Source organism: Nanorana parkeri, unplaced genomic scaffold, assembly GCF_000935625.1.
Source record: "Nanorana parkeri isolate BGI_ZX_2015 unplaced genomic scaffold, ASM93562v1 scaffold252, whole genome shotgun sequence".
In the NCBI taxonomy this organism is placed as follows: Eukaryota; Metazoa; Chordata; class Amphibia; order Anura; family Dicroglossidae; genus Nanorana; species Nanorana parkeri.
This window is the reverse complement of record NW_017306520.1, coordinates 1,213,717-1,226,051: the sequence shown is the minus strand read 5'-3', so window position 1 is coordinate 1,226,051 and position 12,335 is coordinate 1,213,717. Positions and strand designations below refer to the sequence as shown.

Here is a 12,335-nt window from a genome sequence, read left to right as displayed (position 1 = left end):
GGTGAATAACCTTGCTATTCTATATCCATATTCTATATCAAAACTCTCAATTCTATATCCAGTACAACAAATTCATAAATAAATGACAAAATCAAAGGCTGATTACTTGCCTGAGTTCACAGAGGTTTATACATTTAACAGAGACAATGTTACATCAAATATCTGATGTTTAAGAGCCATTATCTTCGACTAGCTTTGGTTACGGGAGGCCTTCGGTTCAATAGAACCGAAGGGCTGCTGTACAGGCTATTCACTATAGCCCATACAGCTCCCGAAGTTGGGCGAGTGGGTCGGTCGAGGCGAAGGCCGGGCTCTGCTGAGCTCTCATTGTAATGATTGTTCAGCGTCTCCTGGTTACATGGTAACCAGGAGACGCTGAACTGTCATGAGAGGTCAGCGGAGCCGGCCGTGATATCACGGCCAGCTCCACTGAGCTCTCATGACAGTTCAGTGTCCCCTGGTTACCTGGTAACCAGGGGAAGCTGAACTGTTACTACAATGACAGGCGGAGCCGTCATTAGTTCAGCGTCCCCTGGTTAACCTCGTGGTTTTTTTGCCAGAGTAAAAGCACACAGTTTCTTAATACTTCTTCTGAAGCATTACCTAGAAACTTGACATATATGACAACACTCTGCAGGAAATCTCTCACCTTTCAGCCTCTAGAGCATCTCTTCTTGCACAGATTGGCTTCAATCCACCTGATTATGAAATCCCCAGCATGACTAATTTATCTTTCTTCATGGTCAGCGTCCCCTGCTGAACTAATGACAGCTCGGCAGAGTTGTTATTCATTGGCTGGGAGATGCTCTAGCAGGTCCCAGCCAATAGGAAACAGTTGGGCGGAGCTAGCTGTCACTGCTAGCTCCGCCCAATTGTTTTCTACTTTTCCCCCCCAACTTTTCGTACCTTCGTGGTACCAAGCTGAACAGTAAAACAATGAAAAAAGTTGGCAGCATTCGGCTATCCACTCTCTGCCGTTCGGCCCCTATGAGAATAGGCTGAACGGCATCGAGTAGCCTGTCGGAGGTTCGGCTCAGCCAATCCAGATGTTGGATCGGCTGAGTCGAACTCCTTCTGCACTTCGGGCCGGCTGAACACGCTGAGCATTTTCGGCCGACCCGAAGCAAGCCGATGTACGGCTGAAATCAGCTGTACAAGCCTGAAGTGAATAGCTGAACAGCGTTCGGCTCACTTCACTTTGGGTCGGTTATTTACATGGCTGCCTTCGGCAGATTTGTGAATAACCCTCTATGTTTTCACATGAGAGATGGGAGTTAACAAATGTAAGGCACACATGTTTAGAGTGTGTTCCTCTGGAGCAATTGTCCTGCTTCTTCTTTATTGGTCATTTTGACATTACACATATACACACACACACACACACACACATACATTCATACATACACACACACATATATTTCTGTTTGACAAAGCAAATGGTAAGACAGGCATGAGTTTGTTCAGATCAGTCAAAATCTATAGTTCACCTAGTAGGGAATTTTTCTAATAAAAAAAAAACTTGAATGGGATACAATGAGAGATCAAATTGCTCTTCAGATGTCAGAGCCATAGTTATGACATAGTTACCTACTGGTCTAATATAAAGTTACCTGCACTTTTTCCGATATCAGCCTATCCAGCCAGCCAGTGTCTATTTGATTTTGCTGGAAACTTTCAGTCTCGAAAAGCTTTATCAAGTATTCCACCGTTGTTCGGAAATCGCCACGAATAGACAATTCTTTTAGGGCAACAACCATATTACTGTAAAAGAGAAATAGTTTTTAATAGTTTAATAGTATTTTTAGAAGTGATCAGGTATGAATGCTTAAGATTTCCAAACATCCATATAATAAAACAGAACAGGCAATCTGAAAGATTCCACACTAATCATAGAAAAATACCAGGGTGTTATACCACAGGACTAAATGTCATCAGGAATTATTCTATGTGGCAGGATAAGTACTAAAACTGTTCCACATCTCTTTGTACCTCACTTCTTTTTAAAACCTATAATCAGCTTCACATATAATCATCTTCTTTGATATTGACACTCCTTTCTGAAATACAGATCTGGTTTTATACCGCCAAGCCCACCAATAGATATTCAACATGAAAGAGATAGAATAATTGGCTGTATTTCTTGGGAGAAGTCAAGCAGTTATGGTGATGTTCCTAACAGGTTTGTTGTTGTTTTATTGTTTTATATTTTGTGTTGCAAAAAGCCTTTAGCTGGGCATTGTACACTTCACTTTAAATGACAAGGCTCTAACAGCAATTTTTTTTAAACAAATAAAGTAAGGGCTTGTTCATACCGAAAGCGGTGCGTTCCAGAGCGGTAGCTGCTGGAGCGCACCCTGATCGCTACGCACCCTGATCGCTACGCACCCTGATCGGGGGGGTTTCGTGGAAGGCCTAAACTCATTTATTTAGTATTCAAATAACCAGAACTCTCATCTAACCAGATTAAAAAATCCCCTGTGTACTCACTGTTCTGCTGATCTGCGGCATGTATTATCCTGGAAATTATCGTGTCTTAAGTGTGTCTATTTGCCTTAATTTGCTTTTAATTACTGAATTTCAAAATAAATATGACAGAGTTTATGTTATTCTATGGTATTATCTAGACCTATTGTTAAGAGTAATTCTCAAGCAACCAGAAACTACATATATCAGGAATCTACCAATCTTCCTGGATGCCGGATAACGGGGAGTTTACTGTATTAATGCCTCCTGGTACTAATGACCACACCTTTACTTTTGGGGCACCACTTTTTCTCATACCCCATCACTCCAGAAGCCCAAGAAACTAGACTATCCCTTTTAAATCTGGATATGTGAGATGTATAAGGTATACGAAATGCATCCCACTGAAAAAATACAAGCAGTTACATAAAGATCAAATCAACTACAGATATTAACAACACGCTACAAACTAATAAATATTACAAAGCATCTAAAAATAAACTGGAGACAAAAAAAACCCCAAAAAACTAGAACTCTGAAAAAGCTGGAGAACGGAATGCAGAGCAGGGACCAAGATATCGGCTGAAGGGAGAATTCTGCTCTCTTCTCCCTCCAATAGCAGCCTACTTGAAGGGAAGAAAGCAGGTGTCTGCCAGGGAATGGGGGCTGCATAACCTTCTTTCCATCTACCCTTGTCATGTGATAGATCATTCCCAGGCAGATGCCACATTGAGAAGGAGGTCTGAATCATAAGTGCATGAAGGGTGGGGGGACAACTCAACCCCAAAGCTTTTTCCTCTCACCGACTCGGAGAGTGAAGCTTTTTTTTTGTTTTGTAGTGACACCACCACCACAGCGACATATTTTCCTTTTAGTGACACTGCTGATACAGGGCCTCTTTTCCCCTTTTGTGACACCACCTATGCAGGGACATTTTTTCATTCCAGTGACACCAATGACCTAGGGGCATTTTTCCTCAAATTTATGCTGGGGTTTTAATTCCTTCGCCACTGTTAGCCCCACATTTTACTGCAGTACAGAATGTGCATTGCTATTACATATTTTACATACGTTTATTATGTGTTTTACATACGCTTCGGAATACGTGCAGTGCATGCTGCTATTATCCTGCCCCTTTTCCTCCGGGGAAGGGGGGCAGTGCAGTTTGGCATCTTTGCACCTGGCACTGGTTTACCTTGTTCTGGCGCTGGCTAGTAGCATGATTGTAAAACACAGTTTCCACCCCCTCATCCTTTCTCTAATCTGTTAGTTGCTACAGTGTCAGAATAATTTTTTTGTATGTGTCACAGCACTGGCACTCAACAGCAAAACTGCTTACAAAGGATCCTCTTCTGCCTCAACCTTGCAAGGACATTTAGGCCAAAATCATGCTGACATACAGGTTCGGTTGGGTGGCAGTTAAGGTTATGGATTCGAAGGGCAAAAGTGTGGGTGAAGGTCCACAATCACCTGTTGATGAAAGAAAAAAAGCAGACAAAAAAAAAAAAACAGCTTACGAGATAGCTTCTTCTCTGTTTTCTCCCCAGGAGAAGCAATGACCAAACTGAGAATCAGCAAATTCATGGAGACCTCCTGCAGCAGCAACACTGAAGTAGCCCCACACATTCTTACTGCTGCGGAAATTCAGTTCTTGCACAGTCCCAGAGCTAGGCTTAAAACCCTTAGGATAAATTACAAAATATTATTTTGGTTAACAGCCAACCAAGTTAGAAAAGTCCTCAAAGAATTACTTCCAGGCCAAACATAAAATCAATCAGGAAACTACAGATAACATCTAGTAAACACTATGCTAAAGTCAGTCTAATAACATGCATTGCTTCATAGAGATTCTGGGGCAGGTCTTGCATTTTGTAACATTTAGAAAATATAAATACCAGCAAAACCAGAAGTCATTTTATTAAGAGAGGTTTGCAACTGCATAGGATAATTGCACAAATGAAACAGCCACACAGATAGTAGGCAGTAATCTCTGAGCGAGAATAAAAACAACATATCACGTGGAACCTACTTCTAAGTGTAGCTTTTTTTGTTTTTTTTTTTTTTTTTTTTTTTTTTAAATTGTATACAACATAGAAGAATTGTTAGGGATTGTAGGGCTTGTACTACTCACCAGAGCAATATTCAAAAACAGATATTCCTACAGTGAACAGCACAAATATGTTTTCATTTGGTATTTTAAAGAAGAATCATCCTAGGAAATACAGTACATGTCCTTTACAATGAACCATTTATTTTGCTGCTAACAGAAGAAGCAGTCCAGATAGCATGACAAAGACTTAAAAAATACAATAAAGACATTTATCAGTAATTAGGTCAGACTTCCTATTCTATCACAATCCATCAGACACTAGTCTGACTTCATCATAGTGAATTTTGATTGGTTGCTGTGGATTACTGCAGCTGGCAGTCAGCACTTTAAGCCCAAGTGTATTTTCAGTTTAAATTAGCTAGATATATTCCAGGTGCACCAAAGCAAACGGAGTACAAGTCTTCCAGTTTATTTTCTTAAACAATCAGCCACAGTAAAGAGTAGAAAAGCCTGTCTCCTACCAGCATACTGTAGAGAAGGACCCTTTCCTTCTTTGAAGAAGCAGTGATCTCTGTGCAGAGGTCAGACATGTCCCCTTGGGGAGTTAAAGCAAGAGCTCTCCAATCAGCAGAGAGCATCAGCTTTGCTGGTTGTAAAACTATAGGTCTGACTCCCCAGGGTGGCAGCCTGGGCTGGCATCTCTTCCTCACCGGCACGCAGAGTTCCACATAAATCAGGGGGACAGAAGTGTTTTTTGGCAAATCCACAGTATACTACCTAGATTGCAGTAGCTTAAATGTAGTTCTTCCTATTAAGCTGATGGTTATTTAACCTAGTTCCTGGTAAAAATGAGTACCTCATCTGGATTTTCGCTAGTAATACGAGCAGCAATGACATGTCCTCTTGGACAAGGAGCATTTAGAGAGTTTTCAAAGTCAATAGGTGTATCTCCCCAAGCCGGAACTCCATACAGCATTCGAATGTCCTTTATTCTGTGGAGAGGAATTCCCATGGCAATCTGCGGAAAGAATGGTGAACACATTAATATAATTTCATAACAAAAAAATCTAAAATTCTAAATCACTAAAGGAGGCAAAACAGAATAATCTGAAGATGATGAACACTGGGCTCTATTGCACTTCCAGGAGGGAAACTAAGGAGGGAAATTGATGTGCCCACAAGGAGTGACATTGATGTGCCCCCAACCTACTCCCCAGGGAGGCAAGTAGTAGATCCCTGGTGAACTGGTTTTAGGTGACCTTTACACAAGGAACAAGTTCACTACTCAGGTATAAAATAGTAAAACAAAAAAAATATGCAGAATTAAAAAAAAATACATGTTATGAACATTTTAACATATACGTACAGTACTTTTCAGGTTCCAGCAGCATCTAAAAATGTCCCTCATTTAGTTTCCTAAAGCACAAGATTTCCAAAGAGTGAACCACAACCCCTTCTGCACTGCAACAATTTTAAGTGCACAAAAGGAGGTGCCTCCCTAAAATTCCTTCACTTTGAGTTCCAGTGACAATGGCCACCAGTACAAATAGAGAGGGTGGATCTCCCCAGTGACAGAAATAAAACCTGACAAGGTTTCTAACACCTCCACATCCTAACCAATAAAAAAAAAGTTCTGGCTTTAGATACACTTTAGGCATGAAGAAAAGATTAAACTTCGAAATGTCTCCCTTGTGGCTTTACTTCTATCAAAAAAAAATTCTGTTACAGTTAAAGTAGTATTAAAGGGTGGGCATTTTTTTACCTTAATGCATTATGTGCATTAGGTTAAAACCCGCTCAGTACCCTTTTCTCTCCGCCTTCCCCACAACACTTACCTGTGTCACCGTTGTCCACGCCTCCTGTCCCAAAGTGATCCTCTAGTCCCTGAACTTCCTGGTTGTGGGGGGAGGATACCGATGGCAGAGGAGCCATAGGCTCCTTCTGCCACTAATCAAACTGTTGGGTGGAGATGAGGGGCGTGGCCTGCCGCAGGGCACAAAGCTACTGCGGGCACGGCCGGGAAAACGCACACGGGTGCCTCCACAACAGCAACATAGCTAATGGAGGCACCCGTGGGGTGGGGGGCAGAGCGATGCAGGGACTCACTAGAAAACGAGGAACAAAAAACTTTTAAAGAAGAGCAGCATCCTAGTTGCAACCATAAAAAAAACCTTTAATATTACTTTAAATCCAGTTATTATGTAAATGTTTACTAACTCCTATTTAACTAAAAACGTCCACACCGGATTGCATATTATAAACTGATGGTGGGAGGCCAAATTCGAGAATTTCATTCCAGGCACAAGAGCACATTATACATATGCCCCTATTTGAATAAATAACATGTAGCAGGCATCCAGTCTGGTACAATATTTACTTATGAAAATCTCTATAATAGACTATAATAGACTGCTAGCAATATGGCACCATACCCAAGAACACTGATAAGCACAGTTTATGCATTTGTAAGTGTCAGATGGCAATTCACACTGTCAGAATGTTAAATATATGAGATTTTCTCAATGCAGTATGATGCTATAAATCTAACATAAGATATATATTGAAAAGACAGTTTCTATATTCCTATTGTGTGAAAAATTCCTTGACTGTAGTGATAAGCCTCAGCTGCTATTCATCTACAATATAAAACAGGTACACACCTTATCCATGAAAGCTACTCTGGATTACCTCGTAAGGTAGACAAACTGGAAAAACAACACAAAAATACATGACATCACACAGCCCATCATTACATATGTCACTCACACATGCCAGAACTAACTAGGGGGATTTTTCTTGTACTCCCTGTAAAATAATTTTCTATTTCTCAGCAAATGTTGTTCAACCTGTAGGCAAGACATATGCCAAGAACTGTGTTCACCTGTCAACCATTGCATGGTAGAATAGTTAGGGCCAGGAACTCCTTAACACTAGTGACATCAACACAATGTCACTTCCAGTGTCACATCCCACCACCAGGCCAGCCCAAACATACCTTCTAAAAATACTAGCTGCCTGGCTATCATGCTGACCCTCTGGAGGCAATACTTTCCAAGTCACTGACAAGCATTCACCAATTAAAGTGAAAGTAAAGTCTTAGGTTCCTGAGCTGCATACTTATACCACATCAAAATAAGGTCAGCAATATTGGACTTTCTCACCACAAAACCAGAAGATCCTCGGATGGGCCCCAGTCCAGCAATAGAAATGTTTGTGTCCCAAACACCTGTCTGGGGTCAGCAACACTAACTGGCATGCAGGCCATTGTAGGGAGGCTGATGGCACTCTAAGGTGCACAATGGCTGGCTATGGCTGTGAAGTGCGGTATATTGAGTGTCATTCAAGCAATTAACCATAGACAAACCTGCAGCTCAATTGCTTGCTATCAGGGCCCTTTTCATGGTACTGGAGGTCAGTTGAAGCAAAGCTCCAATATAATTATGGTCAGTAAAAAAAATTCAAAAAAACATGTGGTCATTTGGAAGTTCAATGTAATGTCGTTTACCCCATTGACAACCAAAATGAAGGAGCATTTTATTAATCATTACATACTCATGTCCGATGTTGCATATTATTATTATTATATAGGATTTATATAGCACCAACAGTTTACGCAGCGCTTTATAATATAAGGAAGACATTACAATTACAATACAATTCAAGACAAGATGGTAAGGAGGGCTCTTTACGTCCTCTTTTTTGCTGCACTACATATGCTACGCTGCATGTTACATCCTCCGGACTGCTGCACTCCATAAGCTATGCTGTACTTTACATACACCTGATGAACTCTATATGCTATGCTGTATGTGGCATACTTTTGGCTGCTAAATTCTATGCACTATGCAGTGCATTACATACTGCACACTATGTTGTATGTTGCATATTCTTGGTGGGCACCAAGTCTTAATTAACCACATACCCCACATTCTAACATTGGAGATCAGCAAAGGTCACCTCCAAATTTCGCAGTACACGAGAGAAATGTGTTGGTTGTGATTGCTGACCTCCTTCTGAAAATGAATGCTACTTGGCTGTCATGTTGATTAAATGGCTTCAGCACTTTGAGTTTTTGACCTTGAAAAAGCATTTAGCAGTTTACAAATTAAGATAAGACAGAATTCATGTAAATATTTTGTTTTGCATTATGGACAGGCATTTAGCAATTTAGGAATAAATCCAATAAGGCCCCATTCTTAAACATATAGCACTATGCAGTTTTAAAGTTTGGTCTGTCAACTGCTGCTCCTCATTGGCAGGACTGCTGCTCCTCATTGGCAGTTTGATTGCACTTCTTTATAAATTAGAGGTGTATGCTATGAAAGGAAAATCCAGAAAACAGGGTCCATTTTGTTAGTGGCAATCCTCCTGAAAGCAGTATATGTACCTCATGATATTGTCTCTTCCATTAAATGATAAAAAAGCATTTCTTGAAAATATTACATCTGGAATTGGCAAGTAAAGATGTTTGGTACCTGAAGCTGTGCAGCTGGAAGGTTGATATCAGCCACCATTTCTGTGCAAGGGTGTTCCACTTGCAGACGAGGGTTCAGCTCCAGAAAGTAGAAGCTACCATCCTGACTGTATAGATACTCAACTGTCCCAGCACTTACATATCCCACCATTTTAGCAAGCTTTACAGCACACTGAAACAAAAATATACAAAAAGGTCAGAGATATAATAGAGAGTTATCTTTTTATTACATTATTTGGCATCTAAACCCAATTTATTGAAGCAGATTAACCATCTTAAGTAAGTGAATAAATGAAACTTGGTGGCAGAGCATGTAGTTGCCATATACACTAGCAAGATTCTGCGAGTATGAATTAGGGCCACAAAAAAAAGAAACCACACTGATTTTGTATGAATACATATTCTGCATAATTCTTTTGATGTTTAAAAAACTATTTTTTAATAGGAGATACACATGACTATATATTGCCAAGCATAGACTGGACAGAGGTCTCCCTGAAGACAACAGTTGGAGAAACATTTGCCCCTACTTGGAAAATTCTCTGTGTCAACAAGAAAAATGAATGCATCTCTCTACTTTTTTTAAGAAGAGAAAAGGAGAGAACACATAGTCAATAATAATGAGCATTTATGACATTGAAAGCACTTATTACTTTCCCTAGGGTTACAATAAATATCCCAACTCATGTATCCCAAGCACACAAATCTGCCATATTTTCAGTCTTCTTAGTTTTCTTCCTCCATCCTGTTATAGAATAAATGCCTGGGAATGCACTGTAGAAGATTAACAATGCTGGGAGCCTCAAGCAATTTGTCACTTTGTCCTCAATCCCTGAACTGATGACCTAAATAGAACGTGTAATAAGAGTAGTGATGAACGGGAATCATACACAGTTAACATTTGTGGTTGATCTGGCACATGGCCTTGTTTACAACAGAGTTCTATCACCGGAATCTACAAATATAGTACTTATGCTATGCAGTCAAAGAGTACAATAACAAAAATCTGACCTCTGGACATATTATAGTAAAGGCACTTGGAAAGGAATGTAGAAATGTTGCTTTTAACCGATCTCTGCTAAGCCACACCTATAACACTGTGCTTAGTTGAGGCCAAATAAATTGCTAAACAAAGATAAACTGTAGCAATAGAAATTATCAAATTACTTTAAAATGTGTCTGCATTTGTGCCAGGAATACAAAAGCATAACTTCCATTATTTACAGCAATGGTTACAGACAGTAGTGGCAGTGTAATGACGCGCTGCCCGGCTTCCTGATTGGTCGGAAGCTGGCCAATCAAGAAGCCAGTCGCCGTGTAATGACGCTGCGCCCGGCTTTCCGATTGTTCGGGAAGCCGACTTCATGCTCCCTCGTCACCACGTGACGAGGGAGCATAGAGCCGGCTTCCCGGCCATGACGAGGAAGCATGGAGCCGGCTTCCCGGCCAATCAGGAAGCCGGGCGCTGCGTCATTAGTGATGAGAAGCATGGGAACGGCTTCCCTGCTAATTGGGAAGCTGGGTGGCAAGTCTTTACACGCTGCCTGGCTTCTTGAATGGGACTTCGGGTACTCGGTATCGGCAAGTACCAAAAAAAAAAAATATTGGTACTCGTACTTGATACCGAAATACCGGTATCTGTGCATACCTAACAATAGATATTATATGGTCAGTTTCTTTTGCACAGTTGTGATCTTTTTAGTGTGGAACCAAAACATGCCAGCTACCTGCAAGCAATATAAAGCAGACAACCTTTATATTGTGCAAAAGTTGATATTAACTCCTTGTGGTCCAGCCTGCCAAATCATAGAAAGCTACTTAGCAATTCAAAGCTGATCCAAGAAGCCTGTCCAGTATATTTTTTATTTAAACCTGTGGCTGGCCTATTGATTACCCATGCAGATGCAAAGAAGAGCTGTGCTTGCTACAAGAGGGGGAACGGTCTGCATTCATAAGAGGTGCCATTTAAAATGAACTCCAGTCTATTGGAACTGCAGGATACTCTTTTTAAAGGAGATGATTAAATCACCAAATATAAATCAGTTATCTTCATCTTCTTTCCTTGAAATTGGTCAGCTGCTGCATCCTCAAGGAGCAGCATTCATTGTAAGTGATTTATCAGCATTTGACATAGCATAAAAACATTTTGACTTTAAAATAACTTTAAGGTTTTATTTCTTGTCTCTTCAACTTTACAACATTAGGATAGCTATATACACAACATGCAGTCTCACCTGTTCCATCTGCTCAAACACTGAAGTTGTAGCAATTGATGCCGGTGCCTCTTCAATAATTTTCTGGTGACGCCGCTGAACAGAGCAGTCACGGCCAAAGAGTGAAATGGCATTTCCATACTGATCAGCAAGAATTTGCACTTCCAGGTGCCGCGACTGCTTGGCCAATTTCATCACAAAAATGGGAGACCCTGGAACTTCTGTTTGGACCTTTCATAAACAAACAAGTATTAAATGCAGTTCTGCTCAAATTTCCTGAATAAATCTTACATGGAAAATTAATAAAATAAAATGAATAACATAAAATCAGAATAACAACAATAAACATTTTAGGCAAAGGTTAAAATACTGAATGTTATAGACACTTTATCCTATGGCATTGAACAGTAAACAGTTCAATCTCTTTCCATCAACCTAAGCAAAGTCTCTGGCTCAGGCTTCCTTTTACCCTAATGCAAGGTTCACTGTGTATGAAGCAGTGAAATCAACCTTTTTTTTTTTTGCCACAGCACCCTTGAAATGTATTCAAACTCTCGAGGCACTCCAGTCTAAAAATAGGAGCCTGGTATGGATTTTGAGAAGGGACTCCACACAAAACAGAGCCCCCCAGAAGCCCAGTCCTTTCATATCAGAGTCTTCCCTCTTACATTAGTTGCTCTCCTTCACATCAGAGCCCTCTCCTTTCACTCCAGAGTCCCCCCTTCACATCACAAGCCTTCCCTTCACATCAAGAGCCTTCTCCACACCAGAAATCACCCCATTCACATCAGGAGTTCTCTTCTCATCAGAAGCCCCCTTCACATCACAAGCCTTCCCTTCACATCAAGAGCCTTCTCCACACCAGAAATCACCCCATTCACATCAGGAGTTCCCTTCTCATCAGAAGCCCCCCTTCACATCACAAGCCTTCCCTTCACATCAAGAGCCTTCTCCACACCAGAAATCACCCCATTCACATCAGGAGTTCCCTTCTCATCAGAAGCCCCCCTTCACATCACAAGCCTTCCCTTCACATCAAGAGCCTTCTCCACACCAGAAATCACCCCATTCACATCAGGAGTTCCCTTCTCATCAGAAGCCCCCCTTCACATCACAAGCCCTCCCTCCACCTCAC

General features: G+C 40.9%; 1 protein-coding gene across 1 annotated transcript in view; it reads right to left on the bottom strand.

The window, feature by feature from the left end:
• Window positions 1-12,335, bottom strand: part of ACACA (acetyl-CoA carboxylase alpha) — a 231,897-nt gene that overhangs the window by 180,253 nt on the left and 39,309 nt on the right. Inside the window, exons 10-14 of the mRNA XM_018556784.1 lie at window positions 11,222-11,431; window positions 8,989-9,159; window positions 5,370-5,531; window positions 3,981-4,144; window positions 1,611-1,761 (exon numbers count right to left, since the gene is read on the bottom strand). Of these exons, the coding sequence (XP_018412286.1) occupies window positions 1,611-1,761; window positions 3,981-4,144; window positions 5,370-5,531; window positions 8,989-9,159; window positions 11,222-11,431 (858 nt within the window). The remainder of the gene's footprint in view (window positions 1-1,610; window positions 1,762-3,980; window positions 4,145-5,369; window positions 5,532-8,988; window positions 9,160-11,221; window positions 11,432-12,335) is intronic.